This window comes from Carettochelys insculpta, chromosome 10, assembly GCF_033958435.1.
Source record: "Carettochelys insculpta isolate YL-2023 chromosome 10, ASM3395843v1, whole genome shotgun sequence".
In the NCBI taxonomy this organism is placed as follows: domain Eukaryota; kingdom Metazoa; phylum Chordata; order Testudines; family Carettochelyidae; genus Carettochelys; species Carettochelys insculpta.
The window spans coordinates 8,668,362-8,690,879 of record NC_134146.1 but is presented as its reverse complement, the minus strand read 5'-3'; the positions used below and the strand labels follow the sequence as shown (position 1 = coordinate 8,690,879).

Sequence of the window (22,518 nt, the reverse complement as noted above, 5' to 3'; positions counted from 1 at the left end):
AATCATGCCTGACCAATCTTTTTAGCTTCTATGATGAAGTGGCTCTGTGGATATAGGGAAGGCAGTAGACGTGATATACCTTGACTTTAGCAAAGCTTGTGATAATCTCTCACAATGGCCTTGCCTGCAAGTTAAGGAAGTATGGATTGGATAAATGGACGGTAAGGTGGATAGAAAGCTGGTTAGATGATTGTGCCCAATGGTTAGCGATCAATGGCTCTATGTCCGGTTCGCAGTCAGTTTCAAGTGGAGTGCCCCAAGGATTGGTTCTAGGAGTGGATGAGGGAATGGATTGCATGGTCAGCAAATCTGCAGATGACACTAAGCTAGGGGGGCAGGTAGATGTATTGGAGGGTAGGGATGGGGTCCAGAGTGACCTAAACATCTTGGAGGATTGGACAAAAAGAAATCTGATAAGGTTTATCAAGGACAAGTGAAGAATCCCACACTTGGGAGGGAAGAATCCCAAGCATTGTTACAGGCTGGAGACGAACTGGCTAAATATGAGTGCAGCAGAAAAGGACCTGGGGATTAAAGTGGATGAGAGGCTCGATATGAGTCAACAGTGTGCCCTTGTCACCAAGAAGGCTAATAGCATATTGGGCTGCAATAAAAGGACCCCTCCGCGTGCCCAGAGCCCCCGCCGGGAGGGAGGGAACCCGGAATTGCCCCCCACCCCGTGCGAGGATGGCGAACGCTCACGGCCCGGTCCGGCCCGGCCCTCGGGGCTCTAGGGATGCATTTCGCTGTAGCCCAGCCCTCTCGCCGGGCAAGCACTGCGTAGAGGGAGCGCACACACCCTGGCGGTAATTCTGGGGCTGGACGCCAGGAACGTCTCACGGGGGGAGGTGGAGACTACAACACCCAGCAGGCCCGGCGGCGAGCATGCGCATTGGCAGTAGCTGAGGTCCCGCATCACGGGACGGGCTGACATCAGAAGGGGCGAGCGTAGCCGCGCAAGCTAGGAGTCTGAGGTGAGCCGTGGGGTTCGCGCGTCCGTTGCGAGGTACTAAGTGAGTAGCGGGGCGGGTATGCTGCGCCGCGGCCAGGCCAGGCGTCGGGCGGTGTTTGGTACCCCCGGCGACAGCCCGAGGGTCCGCATGCAGTCAGCGAGGCGGGCGGGAGGTGTTGGGATGTGTCCGCCTGTTATAGGGCCCGCGGGTCGGGTTGTGTGTGTGTCCGACCGCTGTAGGGCCTGCGGGTCGCGGTGTGCGCGCGCCTGTGTGTTTGGGTGTGTGCGAGCTGTGCAGTCTCCGCTCCGCTGGCTTATGCCGCCCCCCCGCCCCTCCCCTCCCTCCGCCCGGCCGCTGCGCTCTGCCTCACGGGGCGGTGGCTGTCTCCCTCCGCTCTCCTGGGAGCGCCAGGGCTGCGACACCCGGCCTGCGGGAAGGAAGTGCCCAGCGCCCGCTTTCCTGGGGCAGCGGCTTCCTTCTGCCCGTTAGAGCGGCGGGGCGCTCCCGCTCCGCCGCGGAAGTCTGGGAGCAGCTGCGGTAAACAAACCGAACCAAAACTTCCGCTTTGTCTACCCCGATTCTCGCCGTTGAGCCTCTGCAGCTACGCAGATAGCATCGCTGAGGTCGATCCATTCCCCGCGGACGCTGGCGTGCGGTGAGGTGGGTGGAGGCTGTTCTGTCGTCTACATGGGCTTCTCTTCTTGTTCTCCTGGAGTCCCCGAGTCGCTGGCAGATCGATTTTTCGTGCCGCAGCTAGTGGCTCAAGTGCTGCATTGTCCGTCCTGGGCGTAGCAGCAGAAGTTCCTTGGTGTAACTGAAAAGCAGAGGCCTCCCGTCTCCAGCATGTTACCTCTTGGGATAACATTCCTTGGTCATAATCTTAGGTGATCCTATATTAGAGGGGGAGGTGGAATTAAGGTATTTATTTATTACAGAGCTGGAGTCAGTGTACTTTAATTTGAGGTTCCGTGTGGCCTCTGCTGCAGGAGGTCAGTGGGAACAAAGGTGCCCATTGACTTCCCTTACTACTTGCAAGAGGCAGGAGCACAGCACTGAAGGGGTTACCTTGTGAGTTTTAGTGCATCCCCACCAGACATGCTAAATAAAATTCCAAAGGATCGATTGCAGCAGCATTAATGTTCTCCATAGTGAAGGCTCATCCATCTCCTCCCAGTGTAGTGTTCTTGCCTTTTGGAAGAGAAAACAAAGTCCCTTCTGCTGAGGTCACCCAGATTAAGACTCTAGGATCTAAGATGTCTGTAAAGTGTGGTGTTGCTGTCCATTCTAAAATCATGAGACTGATTTAAAATCTTTTTTTTTTCTCCCCAATTTGGCCATCTTTTTATTTGTCATCTTGTCTTAAGGTTACATTTGCCTTTCCCGGCACCCCTCGCAAGCTTTTCCTCGCAGCCATGATGAGTAGAAATTTCCCTTTTTAATGAAACTGAGATTCTTATGGACTTTCTCTGTTCCAGCATTGAGGCTTTAAGAAGAATGCCAAGTATTGCGAGACTTGTGATTTAAAATGGCAAGAGCTGACAGCATTGAAGATATTGGGTACATGAGCTGATTGGATACATTATTTCTCCCCCCACTCCTGTTTGGTACCCCAACCAGAAAACAAAGTTCTTTTGTCTCAGACTGAAACCAAATGTGTTTGTTGCGTCTGTTTCTATTTTCTGGTTTCAGTTTCGTTCAGGATTAGTTGTTTATAGGTCTGTCTAATTGGTTAGGTTAGAGAGCCTAGATGTGTTTTGTTTTGATAGAATACAGACTACCACAGCTATCTCTGTCACTAGACACATTTTAGGATTAATACCAAGGTGGTGCAGACTTCCCAAGGAAGCTTTGCACTGCGGCTATGCTGGGAAAGCAGAGCAAGACATAATCTTAGTATAACCACTATGGCAGAGCAAAAAGGCAGTCATGTAGCACTTTAAAGACCAATAAAGTAATTTATTAGGTGATGAGCTTTTGTGGGACAGACCCGCTTCTTCAGATCATAGCCTTACCAGAACAGACTCAATATATTAAGCACAGAGGTCCAAAAATTGTTAACAAGGTTGACAAATCAGAAAAATTGTTTATCAAGGTTGGCAAATCGGAAGAGCAGTTAAGAGTTAGATAAAACATAAAAGTATGTAAAAGAGCCCTTATAATGGGTCAGGTAATTACTGTCCCCATTCAAACCATGTGTTAATGTGTCATATTTGAATATGAATGTTAGTTTTGAGCATTCTCTCTGTAAACAGTTGTTAAAGTCCCTTTTCAGTAGAACACAAACTTTCAGGTAAAAAAAAAAAAAAAAAAAGGCAGTCATGTAGCACTTGAAAGACTAACAAAATGATGTATTAGGTGATGAGCTTTCGTGAGACAGATCCACTTCTTCAGATCAATAGGCTTACCAGAACAGACTCAGAACACTGTGCCTGAGTCTTTTCTGGTAAGGCTATTGATCTGAAGAAGTGGGTCTGTTCCACAAAACCTCATCACCTAATACATTATTTTGTTAGTCTTTCAAGTGCTACATGACTGCTTTTTTGTTTTGGTAGAATAAAGACTAATACGGCTTTCTCTCTGTCACCGTTTGCTATGGCAGAGGTATAAGTTGTCCAGTAGTGGAGAGTGGGAAACTATTTCTGGTAACAGTAGAGAAACACAGCCACATAATATAAGATTACATAATGGAGGGAGTGAATTAGACAGGGAAGTAACTGGGATATTATTTTTGAGTCATTTGCATCTGAGCTGTGACTTGCTAGTCTCAAGCAGTTTTATACTGAATGATTTTGGCCCTTTCATGTGTTATCCTAGAACCTGCAAATGGCTCTGCCTGGAACATGTTTACTTCAGGAGGCTCGACTGTGCCAACATGTAGCCAGTTGTGGGATTTGGACACTTCAAAGACAAAGTATTCCTCTTTGTTTGAAAGGACATAGAGCTAGTGTTTGAATTTGTCCACTCTAATTTTTATTCAGAGAGGTGGGAGAGAAGAGAGAAGGCTTATGGGATGGGGGGGAAATAAGTTCGGAGAGGAAGACACTATAGTTAGGCCTGAAAACCCACCTCAGGATGGGGTAGGGACTAGTTAGCTGCACTCAGTGCTGACATCATTCCAAAACTGATCTTTGTTTAAATAGATCATGATGGGCCTGATATTCAGACCAGGCTTGACCTGGCTGCCTTTCATTACATTGTAGTTTTAAAGATGAAATTTTCCATCCTCAGTCATTCACAGTAACTCTTAAAGCTGCTGGGATGTGTTTGTATTAAATGGATTTAAGAGACTATGGAACATCAATAATATTTTTTTATGCAGAACACCCATGAAAATTTTCTTAAAAGTCAGGCTGAACCCCCCTCCAAAACAAACAATAACATACATAGAAAAACAAAAGAAATAATTTAATCAGGTATCCTAGCAACGAAGAAGTAACATTGTATTTGGTTTTAATAATTGAAAATACATACTTTAAATTATTTTTCCAAATGCTTGCAGCCGACCTGTGAGGTGTTGAGGAATACCAGTGTTCCATGGAGCATGGTTTAAGACACACCGCTCTAATCAGTGGGCAGAATTGCATAGCTGGGCCTCAGTGCTGCAGTTAGAACTCGATGAGCACATCCCTGCACAGACTCCTACTGAGATCCAGTTGCAGGATTGGGATCATTGTCATCTGAATTATATTAATTGTCTCTAATTTTCTTTGACCTCTTAAAAATGGGTGCAAGTAGAGAGAGCATGTTTTAAATATTTGCCCCATGAATGCTAAAGGATTAAAGAAAAGCAATTGGATAATCTGGATCATATTTACGTTTGTCAACATGTGCAAACAATATAGGAGGATGAATGCTGCTAATCTTCTTTCAGTCTTACTATTGTTAATTCATATTCAGTTTTGAGGAACACCATTATTGCCTTTAGATTTTAATAATTGATTTATTTACCACAGGTGTCAACAAAACTTGCCAATTTGTTCCATTTTAAATCCTCCATTTATGTACATTAAACTGTTTTACCAGTTTTCATTCAACCGGAAGTCTCAAATAACTGGCACAAACATGAAGCTGCTTCACCTTCTGAGTGCAGAACTGCACAGGCAAGCAATGTCCTGCCCTCTGGGGTCGGCCTGCTCCGCACTCGCCTTGCTTCCCTCCATGCTGATTCTCCCAAAGAAATTGAATTGCAGGCAAAGAATGTATAAAAAGTAACCTTTGTAAAGGATTCCAAATCAGTGTCTCTTGTGAGATTCCAGATGCAGATGACAATATAGAATTGGCTAACCAGATTCCTACATCACTCAAAGAAGTTTCCTGAGACACTTTAATTTTGGTGAGAATGGGTAGAATTGCTTGGTTGCTTTTTTTTTTTTCTTTTTGTATTTGATCTTTGGGGATTTGTGCTGAGTTGCAGGAGATCCAAGTCCTCTGTTTTCATATGCTGTGGTAACTAACTTGTGCTCTCCAGCCAATAAGGAAGGGAGGGCACTGACCTCCCCTCTGCCAAGGGGGCTTGCAGGTCTGACTTGCCTGCAATGTTCCTCTGAGATGAGAGAGACCAGCCTTTCCAAGTGAAAGCCCTGCATCTGTTTGTGCCCTGCTCGGGGGAGGGGCAGCAAAACTCATTTTGAATGTGCAGTCCAAAATGTGGATGTTGCAGTCACTGTGCCCTGGGTTTCAGCTTTGTTTAGCAAGCTGTCATTTGCCATATTCTGTAAGCCTTGATGTTGCTGCAGGAGAGCTGCTTTGTGTTCCCCAGCAGAGCACAAGTCAATTTTGTGAACTCTGTGATGTGGGGAAGGCTGAAGTTCACAGCTGGGTTTCTCTGCAAATGTGCACTTCCTGGGAGCTCCCTTTGCAGGGAGGGATGTGCTTCTACAATCCGATCCCTCACTTCCCTTGCCTGCCAGTGGAACCTCCCACAGAAGGAAAAGTGACAAAAGGACAGCTCTAGGTGGTTTATATTCTCTGTTGAATGGCCTGGGCTCTTGCCTGCCAGGGGAGAAGTGTTTCTTGCTCAGTGGCTTTTAAGCTTCTTGGAGAATCCTGAATGTGTGTTGGACTTGGTCAAGGTGCAATAGAAGAGAGCAATAACAGGCTTTGGAACTATAGCTCATTGCTCTGAGCTGTTCCTAAGATATGGGGTAAGAGAATAGCTAACTATTGATTTCAGAGCAGCAGAGGCATGGGAGAAGCGTGGCGGACTGAGCCAGGCACAGTGCAGCTGGTGTGGGTGGGGCCACAGAGCTTTTGCAGCGGGGGCAATGGTGACATGCTTTCCTGGGTCTCTGTTGCTGCAGGGGTGTGAGAAAGATGCCTCTCTCTGCCCAGCTGCCTGTTTTTCCTCTATGTGGGATCTGATTTATTGAGTGGGACCTGGCGCTGGGTGTGAGAGGGAGCTGAACTTTCTTACTGGCAGAAGGCCACTGACCCAACCTGTGCCTCCCCCAGCTGCTCTATATTAACCAGCATATTTGAACATCTGGCAGTGTCCCAGTTCCAGGGTTCCCGGGTATGAACAGGTTGACTTTAGCAGTTGCACTTGCCTTAAATGTTGTCTTAAGGCAAATACCACTCAATTCCAGCCATTCCTACCAAGTTAGCTTTTGTAATTTTGGAAATGTTACTAAATTTACTGTTGACTGACTAAACACATCATATTTCTTCTTAACCTTTAATATTCCCTTACCAGTGGTCCAGAGTAGAATATCTGTTTGGTTTCAATGCTACTCCCATTTCTGTGTTAACAATAATGTGTTTTTACTGCCTGTCTGATTTTTGTCCCTATATATGCTGCAAGTGTCTTGTGGTTTTATTTTAATTTTATGCCAGCACAGACTTGTCGTGTGTGTGAATTACTGTGCAAATATAAAACATTATCAGTCGTCAGTTGCTGCCCAGCCACTGCATTTTTTTAACCAGGGTAATGATGTGTCTTTGTGTGTGATCCCTTCTAGATATTCTAGAGGCGTATCTTTTTTTAAAAAAAAAAAAAAAAAAAGCTCTCCCCCTTTCAACTTTATATGTAGCTTGTAATTGTTGCAAAAGTTTCCTTAATTAATTAACCCTTAATTCCTTCTTTAATTTTTATTTTTTCTTTAAGGAAAAAAAATGTTGCTGGTAGAAATGTCTCTGCCCTGTACCCTGGAGTGTAACTCTGTGTATTCTAACAATACCACTGTGTTTCTAGGTGGCAACATCTTTCTTATTGCCTGATAACTATATTTTTATCCCCTGAAGTCAGTGGGATTTCATGGGAGTTCACTGTTGAAACTGCAGTTGACTTTCATACCAGTGGAGGGTAGTCAGTACCACACATTCTTGTCTGTTATGTGCCAATTAGTGTTTAAATGTTTCCAGTGCAGCAGGACCACGTTTTTCCTTTTTTTTTAAATCTTAAATACAGTTAGAGCTTTGGAAAGGAGGAAGGATGATCCAGGAGGTACAGTGCTAGGCTGGGATTTGGCAGATTTCCTGTTCAATTTCCTGCCCTGCCATAGATTTCCTGTGTAACTTTTTGGAAGCCTCTTGCATCCAAATCAAAGATATTTAATTTTGGTCTTCCATTGAAATCAGTGGAAGTTAAGAGACTACATACTTTTCAGGATCTGGGCCTTAGTCTTACTGTGCCTCAATTCCCTATCGGTTAAATGGGAATAAAAGCACGGCTGTATCTCATGGATGTCCGCAGGTGTACATTAAAGATCACCGAGTACTCGGATAGTACGATAATGAGGTATTTAATGAAAATATATTAGGTAGGAGGAAGGAAGTTGTTGAGTCTTCCTCTTTAGCAGACAAAGTGAGTAACGTGACCAGATGATGATTCATGAAGTTCTGCGTGGCAACAAAGTAGATGAAGTGTAAATGTGGAGAGTCTCCAGTAGCACATGATCTTGTGTTTACAGCACACAGAAAACTACATTAACCTCTAGATTTCATGTTAACATCATGAGCTACAATTTGTTGCTTTAAATGGAGTGGGGGACATATAAAGAGAACCAGTAAAACAAACCCAAAAGGTAATAAAATAGAAGGGATTTAACATATACCTGCTAATTTTCCAGTGTTAGGAATTGTGTGCCAGGGGAGGGTTATTCTGTGCCCAGTGCTTAGTTTAATTTCTGTATTGCCAGATAAGAGGTGCATTTGTGATGCTGATGGTATCACTTACAAACATTGGAACAGTAACAGAGAGAGAGCCATGCTAGTCTGCATACTATCAAAGCAAAAAAGCAGTCAAGTAGCACTTTAAAGACTAACAAAATAATTTATTAGGTGAGCTTTTGTGGGACAGACCTACTTCTTCAGACCATAGCCATACCAGAAGAGACTCAATATTTAAGGCACAGAGAACCAAAAATAGTAATCAAGGTTGACAAATCAAAAAAAATTTGTCAAGGTGAGCAAATCAGAGGGGCAGAAGGCGGGGAGGGGAGTCAAGAATTAGATCAAACCAAGTATGCAAAAGAGCCCCTATAATGACCCAGAAAATTCCCATCCCAGTTCAAACCACATGTTAATGTGTCGAATTTGAATATAAAAGAGAGTTCAACAGCCTCTCTTTCAAGGCTGTTGTGAAAATTCCTCTTCAGTGAGATGCAAACTTTTAAGTCATAAGGAAGAAGGAGAAAACTTGTTCTTGTTGGCCTCTGAGGATAGAACAAGAAGCAACGGGCTTAAACTGCAGCAAGGGAGGTTTAGGTTGGACATTAGGAAAAAGTTCCTAACTGTCAGGGCAGTCAAACAGTGGAATAAATTGCCAAGGGAGGTTGTGGACTCTCCATTGCTGGAGATGTTTAAGAACAGGTTAGATAGATAGTACTTGGTCTTGCCATTGGGGCAGGGGTCTGGACTCGATGGCCTCTCGAGGTCCCTTCCAGTCCTAGTGTTCTATGAGTCTATGATAAGTCATTAACATTAAATGAATTAATATTAACATTAATTAAATGAATTAACAATTAATATTAACATTAACTCCATTAAAATGCTGGCTGACAGATTTGTGGATCAGGAGTGTTTTTATGTCTGTTTTGTGCCCATTAACTCTTAAGAGTTTGAAGTCTGTCCAGTATACAAAGCATCTGGACATTGTTGGCACTTGATGGCATATATGGGGTCAGTTGAGGAACATGAGAATGTGCCTGTGATTCTGTGAATAACCTAAATATTGAGTCTGTTCTGATATGGCTATGGTCTGAAGAAGTGGGTCTGTCCCACGAAAGCTCACCTAATAAATTATTTAGTTAGTCAAGTAGCATTTGAAAGACTACTTTTTTTTGTTTTTGATAGCATATAAATATTAGAACATATTGACACTGGTATCACAATTATGAGAATTAAGGCTGTGATCCTGTGAAGTCTTAAGCCCATGATTATCTTATAACATTCAGTTCCGTTGAAAGCCATGCATATAAATCAGCAATTGTAAGTTTAGGGAGGTATGGAGCCTTAAAATGTAATATTTTCTGGTATTAAGCTAGCTTTAGAGCAGGACTTGAGCTAGTTTAAAGTCGCTAGTTTAAACTATGATCTCTTACAGATGGCTTTAAGCAAAATGGGTGCCTGTCTAGTAAGATGGCTTAAATGTCTGTTGGTAGTACAGGCTTTCTTCTTAAATACACATCATAGTTTAATGCCCGTCAAGAAGCTGAGCTTACCACCCTAAACTTCCAGAATTTTGACACTGTAAGCAGTTTGGTTTTGTATTCCTGGGACTGTTAATAATTCAGCTGGGATAGCATCCTTTGGTAGTTGGCATTTCTTCATCATCCTTGATCATGTTGTAATAAGTTAATTAGCCATTTAATGTGAAAGGATACCAAACTGCAATCAGCAAGACGTGTTATAGTGTACTCTATATATTAGCAAAGTTACTAAGCAATACAAGGATATGCTCTAGCAACTCTTCTAGGTAGTGCTTCGTAAGACGATGACAGTATTCTTTATCTCATTTTAAAAACTGGCTTCGTATGTACAAGCCATATAGAAACTGTTTGTCCATATATAGCAATGTAGCATTTTTGATCCAAGGATCTGGGTTGCTGCTAAATCATGTTGGAGATCTTTGGTACCAATGCTGGTACATAACTTGTGCTTCAGGAACAGTGGTGTGTATAACAACACTTCATATGACTCCAATTAATCTTATGTTGTAACTGAGCCTGACTGTGTGATGCTCCTTTATGTATATGTAATGTCAGAAACTCTTCTAGTATGTTTTCTTGTTTTTCCTGCCTTGATGATAAAGTTTCTGGAATCCTGCAAATAAACTGTGCCGTCCTCCTGTAGACAGAATTATAATGATCATGGAGCTGCTCTGTGATACCCTATGAATGATCTGAATGGACTTGGTTATTGGGATATTTACTGTATGAATATATTATTTTAGTTTAACGGGGCAGCATGGAAAAATAAACAGGAAGGGGAAGAATGGCTCAGATAAGCTACTTCACAGCAAGCCCTCAAGAACTGAGACAGTGCCCAGGTGGAAGTGGTGTGTACACACCACAGATTAAAGAAGGTTTGGATAGTTGAACAGAGAACACGCCCTCACAAAAGGGTGGGATGTAGTTTGGGGAGCCAGCAAGCCAGCCAGATAGGATGTCTGAAGAAGAGGTCTGCTTACACCAGTCAGGCATGGTAAATCTTTAGGTATAATATGTGGTATTATTGTAGCTGTGTCTGTCCCAGGGTATTAGAGAAACAAGATGGGTGAGATAATATACTTTGACCAGTGTCTACTGGTGAGAGTAACAAGCTTTCAAGTTGTATAGAGCTTTTATTTAAGTAAGCTAGACATGCATGTAGACTTGGTTCAGTTTTCTCTATATGCGTTTTTCTATGGTTAGCTTTTTTAAACCAGAGTACTGTTTATCCTATCTGTCATATATGCTTCTGGTTGCAGGCTGCTGAAGAGATCATGGTGGGCAAGGCAGCCCTTGCTCAAACTCAGCTGGCTCTGCTAAGAATCACAGCAGTTAATACACGGGATAATATATATTGGTCTGAGAGTGGCAGAGGTACACCTGGGGATAAATGAAGGCCTGAGGCCTGACAACTGAGGCTGGGTGCTTAGAGGTCTGAAAAAAGGGCAGCAGCACAAATTGTCTATAAGCATGACAAGAATATTTTAGATTCTTGTTGTGAGAACTGGGTGGTAAAGTGTTACTTTCATGTTCGCTGGCACTTCCATTGTAAATTTGTGTGTGTTTGTGGTAAAGTTTATAACTTGACATTAATAAATTATCTGAACTAAAATTGGATAGTCTCTGTTTACGTGAACTTTTCCTTTCTAAATTCAAAGTGTACGTGGGGGCAGTTGATACAGTTTCTGCACTTTATCTGTAGTTATGAATTGTAATGACAGGACTTTGGTAGCTGGTTCAATTTTCTCATCTCTGAGAGGGGGTAGTTACCATCATTTAAGGGCATTGAGTCTTTATTAAGCTCCTTAAGATTCTCAGCTGGAAAGGTCTCAACCATCAAACATGTTAATGTCAAATCAGTGGGACTTTTAGTGGACACTCTTGTGTACTGACCCGTGCTGGATGAGAGAATTTGCCAGACCATGGGAGGTCAATATTGTGTAGCACATTACCAACACTTTCACAGCTTAGTGGGCTCTAGGGAGACAATCAGGGGTAAATTAGAGCTAAACAACAACACAACACTGAGAGCCAAGACTGGTGGCTATAAACAAACTTTATGGGACCATGGGAAACTTGGCCACAACCATGATAAGTGGTCGTCTGGCTAACTAAAATCATGCTGTATAATGGATATTGCCGGACAAGTGTTCCAGATTAGACAGGTTCAACCTGTAGTAGATTCAAAGGGGTCTGAATCGCCTTTAAACTCCTGCATTTTTCATAGTCTTAATTTACAAGTTAAAAAAGTGCATCTGAAGGATTAACCTTGTTGCAAGTCAAAAAAAGCCTTTGTTCTAGCTATTCTGTTTGAATCATGGCCAGGTAAGTAAAACTCAATCTTTTTAAAATAAAGAACAGTCAAAACATCTGTGTGGAATGAAACAAAAACCGTTCCTTCCTGTGCTTCATTTTGACGTTGTTCAGTTTTCTTTATCGTGCACCCAAATCCAAAATGTGGTAGCTGAGTGTAGTGTACAATAGAACTTGTTTTAACGCACCATCTCACATTCAATGTCAAACATTTTATAGTCTCATTTGAAAGCTGAAGACAAATAAGAATTTTCAGGAGCAACAGTGCCTCTGAGTGAGTGTCAGTTTTTTGTTATGGGACAACACAGGACACAAAGGAAAACTTCCGCATTAGTGTTAGATTGTGCCCACTTTTAGGCTGGTGACGTAGATTGAGTTCTGAGAAGCAGAATAGAGAAAATCCATGGAGTTTCATGAAACTGCATAGAACAGTTGCGAGTTTGACTTCTGTGTGAGAATGAAGACAGCATTTTCAGTCACCTGCTGATGTGCACCCCTTCCAGTGTCAAGTGAAACTCAAAACTGGCATTATATTGGGATTGAAATGGTTCAGAAAAGGGTAGCAGAAATATTTAGTGGCTTTTAATAGCTCCCACATGAGGAGAAAAGTAAGGCTTAGATTTTTTCAGTTTGGAAAAGAGATGGCTATGGGAGACATGATAGAGGCCTGTAAAATCAAAATTGTTATGGAGAAAGTAAATGAAGTTTTCTTGTAACGCAACTAGAGTCACATAGTGTGAATAAGTGACACAAAGGTCACCCAGTGAGATTATGTGAAAGGATAAATAATACTTTCACTTTCTTCACAAAATAAATGATTTTATAGACCTCTATCATATCTCCCTTCAGTCAATAACGGTCACAGTTTTTAATTTTCTCCTCATTTGGAAGCTGTTCCAAAACACTACTGTTTGTCACACTTCTCTGTTTTTTCCAGTTCTAACATCTCTCTCTTTTGAGATGGGGGCAACCATAATTGCTTGCAGTATCCAGGAGTGGGCATAAGATGGATTATAGGTATATAGTGACTATGTATGTTGTTTTTTCTCTGTCCCTTTCCCAATATAGTAGACCCCTGAGATGCTCTTGATTTGCACATATGTCAGCTTAATGTAACTGAGTGGCATGGAAACAACCAGCTGCTCCACGGGTCAGTTTCCTGGCTCCTGACAGACAACAGCTGAGACCCTCACTTGGAGCTGCCACCCCTGTCTGGAGCAGGCAAACTGACCATCACAGAAGCGCTGGTCAGTTTCCCCTGTCCTATGAACAGCAGGCAGCCCAGAGCCAGGCTCCCAACTGCTCCCCACTCACAGGAGACAGGAAGCAGACCATCGGTGCTGTACTGGTCAGTTTTCCAGTCCCCCAGAGTCGTGCGGATCTGGGAACCAGGCAGCAGCAGAGGGGAGGGGAGAGCTGGGTTGCTGCTTTGTTCCCTGCTCCTCCTGACTTGTGTGAAATTTGAGTCGTGAGGTTACCCAGGAATCCAACCTTCATGGAATTCAGGGGTCTACTCTAGTTCCTAACATTTGTTCTCTCTTTCTGACTGTTGCTGCTCATTGAGCAAATAAGAGGGTGCCATCTATGATGCATTCAAGATCTTTGCTGAATAGTAACAGCTAACTTAGACCCCATCACTTCCGTGTATAGTTGGAATTACTTTTTGTTGCCCACTCCCATAGATTTGTGAGATTCCACTGTAACTCTCCACAGTTGGCTTTGTATTTAACTTGAATAATTTTGCATCATGTGGAATTGTTACCACCCCTTTACCCCACTATGTAGATCTTTTGCAAATATGATGAACAGCACAGATTCTTGGCGAATCTCTCTGTTCACCCCCTGTGCTGTGAAAGCTATTTATTCTTATTCTTTGTTTCCCATCTTTAACCAGTTACTGATCCATGAGAGAATCTTCTCTTATTCCATGGCAACTTACTGTACTTTGAGCTTTTGGTGCAGGACCTTGTCAGAGACTTTCTGAAAATCCTAGTACATGGTATCTACTCAGTCAGCCTTCCCAACGTGCTGCTTGAGCACCTTAAAGAAATCCAATAGAATGAGGCATGATTTCCTTTCACTAATGTCATATTGACTCTTTTCCAGCATATTGTGTTCCTCTATGTTAATATTACTTAAAGAATAGGCTTAGGTCAGTAGTAGTTAAAGGGTCTGTGAACATCATAGGAAATTTTTAATTGCATTTACTAATATTGTATTTGTTAGTGGAATATTAACTGTTCTTCAGTGGGTATCTTCCTTGCTAGGGGCTGCCAAAAAGATCTGTACAGTCTTCATTTAACCCTTTCAGATCGCTTTTCAGTGGTTCAGACTGTGTCTTTTGATGGGCATGCATTTCACGAAGGAGCTGCTCGTATTCTTCCATCAGCTAGGTGCACCGAGGTGTTAACTAGCCAGCACACACAACGATTCCTCTCCCTGATTGATTGTTGCAGTGTATTGAAGATGATGGGTGATTTTTTTTTTTTCTTCTTTTCTCGCCTAGGGTAGCCAGAGATGGCATTTATGAAGAGTGGATGGCTGCTTCGGCAAAGTGAGTGATGGGCCTTTTAGTGACTTTCCCCAATAGTTTGGTGGTGTATGTCATTTTCTTTTGTAGGATGTCAGGATACTTCCTGGTTTAAACAGTCCTGAGGATGTTCTTCAAGATATTGGACCATAAAATGTCCCATTTTGATAGCATTATCTGACCTTTCGGATTACAATAGATACTGCTGTCGAAGAGTGCACTTGATCTAGCAGTCTGCTGCTGGTATACATCTATTACTAATGCTTTGTGAAAAACAGATGACAGTAGTCCTGCAAGTTATGTGAGGGTTGCATTCCCACACACCCTCACATAACTTGAATTTAGCAGAACACATGTTCTGTAGCTGGGGAAGCAGCAGGAGCACCTGGAGCTCCTTTTGAAAGGTAAGTCCTGGGGAGGGAGGGTTAAGCGTGAAGTGGGTTAAGGGTTGCAGGGTAGGTGGGGAGAGTTAAGCCTGTTGGTGGGTTGAGGTTGTGGGAGTGGGGACAGAGTGGTTAAGCCTGAGGTGGGTTAGGACTGCAGGGTGGGTGAGGCACATGGTGAGCTGGAACTAGGAGGGTTGAGCCAGGTCTGGGGGGAGTGGGATTTTGAATTGCGTTTAATTCACGTTTCCGCAAGTTGAGCGCAACTCGAAATTGCGTATTTCGAGGGATTACTGTATTATAATTGGAGCTTGAAAAATATGGCTGATACCTTTTGATTTACTTTCTTTGGTTTACTTGGTCCCTATTATGCTAAAATCCCAACGCATTAGGTTGTTAAGCAAGCAATCTAGCAATCATCGCACTAATTCTTAAGAGAAACAATGTGTAGGGCCTAGTTGTGCATTATTTATTGTACCCTGTCGTTTTGTAGTTGAGATATCCTGATGCAAAATGAATGTGCAGTTAGTTGTCATACACTCAGAATAAGTTGTTCCAAAGGTCAAATTGAAAAGATGCAAGCGTTTTTCAATCATTACTGCCAGTTATGACTTTCCTCCTTCCAGGCACTATTTTACGACGTTGGAAGAAGAATTGGTTTGACCTGTGGTCTGATGGGCATTTACTATTCTACGATGATCAGCATCGGCATGAGATAGAAGATAAAATCCACATGCGAGTTCACTGTATCAACATCAGAGTGGGAAATGAATGCAGAGGTAAAACATAGGCTTTTTTATTTTTAAAACTTCTTTCCTGATTCCATATTTGTAAAGTAATAACACAAGTGGTTTTTCACACATGGTACTGTACCATGTAGTAGATCATCTTGGTGATTGCTGCAATCTTTTGTGTATTTTAGAAATGCGCGTGTGCCTGTCTAAGCTGCTTTAAGAACATCTAGACAGTAAGAGCTAGGCCCACTGGATTTGGTATGCAGCTTCCTCTTCTTCTAACTTAAAGCAAGGTCAGGGTTTGATTGTACCAGGGCAATGTGATGTGCATGAAATGGAAAGGGAAGTGTCTAGGGGAGGGTTTTATAATGCAGAATGATCACAGACAGGTGGCAAGGGGCCAGAGGTGGGGACTAGGACAGCTTTGGTCTCCCTGGGCTGGCAGGGGCTAGAGAAAAGGACATCTGTTTGCTGTATATTTCAGAGTCTGTCTATCTCTGTTTCCCACCTGGAAGGAAGACATGCACCCACCCCCTTGCTGTGCCCACTGCAGCTGTAGCAAACATGGCAGGTGCTTCTCACCTGGCCTAAAGCTGATGAGATGGGAGAGGTCTGGGGTTATTTCTCCTTGAGGCAGCCTGCATCCTGAACCCCCCACCCCCAGCTCTATCCTAGAACATGATTTCGATGAAGAAAAAACTCATTTGAGTTAAGGAACTGCACTGTGCCCAGTAAATCTTCTAGTTCACATATGAAACACTGCTTGGTCGGTGGCAAGCATACAGCATATGACACTGATTCCGTTGCCATGTACTCTGGGTAAAATACTGAATGCTGGCAGCAGTGGTGAGAGTTGGGGATATGGGTAGCAGAGTGCCGGTGCAGTTCTGACAGCCAGTGTGCAGTTGGAGCTGTGTGGAGGCTTGGGGGGAGAAAAGAGAACTGGAGGGAAGGCCCCATCCAAGTATTGGCAAGCTCATTTCTAGCACATCCTTTTTATGAGAGAGACTCGATCAGTCAGGGCTTGAGTGGTAAAACAGGGAAGGAAGCCACAGTTCAGTGGGACGCCCCGCCCAGCAAGAAAAACGTACACAGCATTGACTGGTAAAGTTCAGGCTGGGGTCTGGGGAGGCTGCAGCTCCTTTTGCTGTTCTTCTGTCCTGCCAGCATGTTCGGTGTGTGCATGGAAGCAAGGCGCTCCCATGAACATCTCCCCACATTCTAGCCTGACCTTTCTTGGCAGGGAGAGGGGCTAATGTTTGTCTTTTCAGGGAGGAACCTTTGTAGTGTTCTGCTTGGTCTAGTAACCAGTCAGTGACTCTTCCTCATTGCAGCTTTGTAAATCCCAGGAGTGTTCATGTTTTAAGTCTGGCTGAGGCTTCAAGTTGCAAAGGGCTTTATGGTCTGAAAAACTGTTGCATCTTTTCCTAATGCACGAAATTACTGGAGTCTCTTAAGCTGATGCCATCTGTGCTGACAGCTTCTGGTTTCAAGCAGTAGAGCACTTGAGACAATTTAACCAGTGAGTGTGTGTGTGTTTGCATTTGCGGTTCATTTTGTGTTAGTTTCTTGTACAAGACAGCGTTATGTGTGCAGTTTTGTCTCTAACAGAGCTTTTGGTCTAATGTTGTATATACATTAAGAATGAAAACAGAGCTGCTGGGCCAGAGTCCTTCCCTACAAGGCTTTCACCTTACAATCCAAGTTGTAACTTTCTCCTGTCCTGATGGAGCCCCTGCCCTATGGATACATCTACACAGTTGCTGGCCTGTGTTAAGTAGCAAGGGCTTGCCGGGCTCAGGCTGTGAAGCTCTAGAACTGCAGTGTGGACACTGGTGCTTGAGTCGGAGCTTGGGTTCTGAGACCCCATGAGAGGGAAGGGTCCCAGATTCCATCCTGAGCCAAAATGTCTGCAATGCAACTGTCTTTTCTTTCAGTCTAAAGAGAGCACCTGTACAACTCAAACTCTTTGTTGTGCTTAAACCTGGCCAGAAGGCCTGAGATCCCCATGAATTAGAATATTCGTGGAGTAAAGGATTTTGTTTTCCAAAGTATTACATGGAATTCTTTTTTGATTTCTTTTTCTGAACTAGATTTCCAGCCTCCAGAGGGGAAGCCGAGAGATTGTTTGCTGCAGATTGTTTGTCGGGATGGAAAGACAATCAATCTCTCTGCAGAAAGCGCAGATGACTGCTTGTGAGTTTTCAGCGAACATTGTTTCACATGCTGTGTTCGTCACTTGGTTGCCCAAGAATGGGCCCCAATGCTCTGGAATTCCTCAAGGCTGCTACATACTAGTGAATGCCAAGAGGAAGAATATTCCTTTGTGTCCTTGTTCCTCTCCTTGGTAGGTGACACCTTAGCACAGGTGCCGTTGCTGAAGAGACTGTGAGGACACTTCTCCTTTCCCATCCTCCCACATTGTTCCTGCCATAGTGATGCCCTTCTTTGGGATTGCTGCAGGTCCCTGGCTCTTTGTCTGTTGCCCTTCTCTGTATTCGAACAAGGAACCCGAGAGCAGCACACAATACTGCTGCCATAGGCTTATGAATTGTACAGAGGAACTAATGCCTCCTTGGTCCTTCCCACAGTCTCTCTGTGCATATGTCCTGCCTTAACTTCATCCTCCCACTGCCCCCCCAACTTTGATATACACTTCCAGAATCTCACTTTGTCTGCGAAATGTGGCTCTTTCGGTGCCTTTTCAATTGCTAACTTAAAACCTTAGAAGAGATGTGGAGTATCTCTGTATCCATTAAATAATGTTTCTCGCAGGGCATGGAAAATTGCTCTCCAGGATGCTCGAACAAATGCGGTAAGTGCACTGTGAATGTTTGCATAGTGATTGGGTAGGGAGGAGGGAGTGTGAGTGGCAGTTAGGGGCCTAGCAGTTTTTCTTCACCCTGCCTTCAGGAACCCATTTGGATTACTATGCTTTGTCCGTCATTGGCTGTGTCTACACTAGCCCCAAACTTCGAAATGGCCACGCAAATGGCCATTTTGAAGTTTACTAATGAAGCGCTGAAATGCATATTCAGTGCTTCATTAGCATGCGGGCAGCCATGGTGCTTCGAAATTGACGCGGCTTGTCCCGACGGGGCTCCTTTTCAAAAGGAGCCTGCCTGCTTTGAAGTCGCCTTATTCCCATCTGCTCACGGGAATAAGGGGACTTCGAAGTAGGTGGGGTCCTTTTGAAAAGGAGCCCTGTCAGGACAAGCCGTGTGGTGGCGAGCTGCGTCAATTTCGAAGCGTCACGGCCGCCCGCATGCTAATGAAGCGCTGAATATGCATTTCAGCGCTTCATTAGTAAACTTCGAAATGGCCATTTGCGTGGCCATTTCGAAGTTTGGGGCTAGTGTAGACGTAGCCATTGTCTGGGACAGAAGAGGGTACAAGCACCATGGATCTGGTGCCTGCAGCTCTCGTAGGGGTTGTTTTGTGGCTGTGGGTACTGACAGCTAAAGGAGAGGAAAGGTGTTCTGGAGCACCACAGCTGCTTTGCTGTGAGCCATATTAAAGGAAGAATCTCAGCTGTGGCTGGGAAAAGACTAATCTGTACATGAACACTGCGGATCAGGGCTGTGGTCACTCATGAATTCTCTTGTAGCTGTTTAAGATATGGGCTGACCTTTCTGCTGCTTTTGGCATCAGGCCCATCTAGATGCAGGTAGTCCACAAAGAAACTAGGTGTGTGTATAGAGAAGCCTTTAGCTGAAATAAGTTGCAGCTACATTTATGTAAGTACTTAACACAGGTGCCAAACTCACTTGTAGAATATGCAAGATGTTTTTGCGTTCCATCTGCCGTATACAGTTCTGTGGAACTCATACAATAGAGACGTAACCTCAGAAACTTGGGCTTGAGTCAGAATGGTTCATGGCAGTTTTCAAATTGGATGACTGCATGTTGAAATGCCTGGTTGGCATTTGCAGTTAACGTTTTGCCTCCTGAGACTGTCCCCGTAAACTTCCTGGAAAATGGAACTAAAAACTAAGGGGTGGCACCTTAAGCTTAGCATTGATGGAGAAATTGCTTATTCACTCCCTAATCTGTAAAACCGATCTGTGCTCAGTTGTAAACCCTTGCAGCTTATAGTATAACTAGTGGCATTTGCTCTTCTGGAGGGCCTGCCTAGCTCATTTCTGCCATTTATTCTGCTAGAGGGCCTATCCATCCTATTTCTGCTATTGACTCACTTTCTTGCATTTGTTTGAGACTGGCTGATAGAACACTTTCTGGCAATAGCTTTCCCCCAGTTGGGAAAGAGCAATATCTAGTGTATAACTGCACTGCAGGTGGGAGATTTGATTTCCAGGATTAGACAGTAGACTTGAGTTAGCTCCATTTGAGCTAGCTTGCTAAAAATGAAGCCATTGCTGCAAAGGTGGTGGCATGGACTGGCCACCTGAGGTCAAGCATGGGGGATCAGGTGGGCGTGAGATTGGGTGCTGCTAATTTGGCAACATTCCCATTGCTATTTTTAGCACCCTTGTTCAAGGTGAGGTAGCACTAGTTTGTCTGCTCCTTTTACGAAGCACACATCCCAGTTGCAAAACAGACATACCCTAAGGCCTGGTCTACACTAGACTTTAAAGTCAATTGTAGATGCACAATTCTAGCTGTGGCAGCTGTGTAGCTGGAATTGTCTTATCTGCAATCGACTTACTTGTCTGTCTTCGTAGTGGGGGCTCAGCAGGAGAACCTCTCCCATCAACCTCCCTTACTCCTCAAGAGGAGTTCAAGGGTCAACTGTTGACCCCAGATATGGGGATGCACAAAATCCAACTTAGGTGCGTGAAATTGAACCCTGGAAAATCGATCCTGACTGGGTCAATCTTCTGTGTAGTGAAGACAGACCCTTAGATACCAGGTCCCAAATTCCTGCAGTTCCATTGGGAAATACTTGACCCTTTATCCAAGGACTTTTCATACTCTTAGTTCCCACATTGCAACAATAGCTGTTACATCCCCTCATGTGACAGTTTAAATTTTTGAATACTTGAAGCAATATTTGTAGTATGGTAAAAGTGCTCTTTGCTTGCACCAAGGAACTACTTCGCTGTGCAGAATGCTACATTATACTGCATCACGGTGTTAAACAGAGGGCAAAAAAATGACTCTCTGAAAAGCAAGTGTAGAATTCCTGTTTTTAGCCCTTGAAGCGGTGTGCTTGTGTTAAAAATCTCTTAGTGGGGTTTTTTGACATCCTTGCCCTTGGGGTGTATTGCAGGGTCTCCTCCCATGTGTGGCCATGCTTATCGCAGGCAAATCATGAAGTTTTTACCTCAAAAATGTTGTTAGAAATGGGTTTACTTTTCAAACCACCACATGTCCATTCACTTACATTGAGGGAATGACCGTTGGAGCCCCCCAACGGTCAGTTACAATCTAGCTTTACCACTCTATTAATGTAAATACGATACAAGCTACCTATAGAATCATGATGAACTCCTGTATTAATAAATACACCTGGAACGTTTAGAAGTCCAGCGGATCACAGGACTTAAGTCTTCAATCAGGTCCGTTCAGCACTTTGAGCCTCATGAATATTAATGGAGGAGCTCTATAAAAGAGTCTGGGCTCTATAAAAGGTCTCTCTAAAAAAGTACAAGGGTCGGGGTCCCAGTTGGCTCATTTTCCCACTGTCTGCTCACTTCTTCACTGCTCACTTCTTGGGAGCCAGGCGAAGAAGGAGGAGGAAGAAGGAAGAGAAGAAGAGAGCTGAATTTGCACTAGTTGAAAAATCACTAAGGCATATGGCGTAGAGCTTTGTCTCTGTCCGCCTGTTAAGAGCTGACGCGCGGCCGCGAGCCTTGTCTCCACCCGCCATTTAAATAGCAACAGTAGACATCCGGTTCTTGATGTGAGTTGTAGTGGGTGGCTCCTGCCCCTGTTGGCTAGTGGTCAAACTGGCCCCTCTTAAGGGGGTACTGCGCTCTAGTCAGCATGTGAGGTGGTAGAGCCCCACTGCCGACAGCAAGGGAACTGGTCTCCCTGCAGCAAAAGAATTGCAGCCCAGTTCCCCCATATCCTTTATTCTGATCTGTGTTCAACTATTGACTTTGAACATTTGATATCGACAAAGACTTTAATTTCCTTAACTGTATAAATTTATATTGAAACATGAGAGGTTTTGTTAATATTATTAGTGTTAATATAAGGTAGGGTAAGTATAAGATTAAGGATAAATAGATATTATTTAGTTAGGATATTTAGAAAAGAAGGATTTATTTGCTTAATGTCGTTATCTTACTCCAATCAAAAATAGTATTCTTAAAACAGTTAGGCCGTGTCTACACTAGCCAAAAACTTTGAAATGGCCATGCAAGTGGCCATTTCGAAGTTTACTAATGAAGCACTGAAATACATATTCAGCGCCTCATTAGCATGTGGGCGGCCACGGCACTTCGAAATTGATGCGGCTTATCCAGACGGGGCTCCTTTTCGAAAGGACCCTGGCTACTTCGAAGTCCCCTTATTCCTATGAGCAGATGGGAACAAGGGGACTTCGAGGTAGCCGGGGTCCTTTCGAAAAGGAGCCCTGTCTGGAGGAGCCGTGTCAATTTCGAAGTGCCGTGGCCGACCACATGCTAATGAGGCGCTGAATATGTATTTCAGCGCTTCATTAGTAAATTTCGAAATGGCCACTTGCATGGCCATTTCGAAGGTTTTGGCTAGTATAGATACGGCCTTAGTGAAACATAGGTAAGGTACTAGAGAAAAGAATATATGTATATTGATAGCATCGAGAGGGAGCAGCGCCCCACCTGAGCTAACTATAGTAATTAGGTTCAAAGGTAGCAGGGCCTGGAACCTACATAAATAGTTCGTTTGAAAAGTAATAACCTTAAGGGTTAGTTACAGGTATCAAGAAGAAAAGGCAAAAGATTTGCTACTTTTACATTGACCCAAAACTTGGCAGAGTGCAAGTCCTTTGGCCATGCTTGGCGAGCTCTG

At 43.8% G+C, this 22,518-nt stretch overlaps 1 protein-coding gene across 3 annotated transcripts in view; it reads left to right on the top strand.

Moving 5' to 3' along the window:
• The first annotated feature begins 909 nt into the window (after positions 1–909).
• PLEKHB2 (pleckstrin homology domain containing B2) overlaps positions 910–22,518 on the top strand; it is a 41,734-nt gene continuing 20,125 nt past the window's right edge. Inside the window, exons 1-5 of one of the 3 annotated variants that reach the window (XM_075003692.1) lie at positions 910–974; positions 14,421–14,468; positions 15,454–15,606; positions 17,655–17,757; positions 18,337–18,376. In XM_075003692.1, the coding sequence (XP_074859793.1) occupies positions 14,432–14,468; positions 15,454–15,606; positions 17,655–17,757; positions 18,337–18,376 (333 nt within the window). In that variant the 5' untranslated portion in view covers positions 910–974; positions 14,421–14,431. Of the gene's footprint in view, positions 1,007–1,346; positions 1,614–14,420; positions 14,469–15,453; positions 15,607–17,654; positions 17,758–18,336; positions 18,377–22,518 lie in introns of those variants that run through there. The other 2 variants (XM_075003693.1, XM_075003694.1) reach the window with 2 other exon arrangements.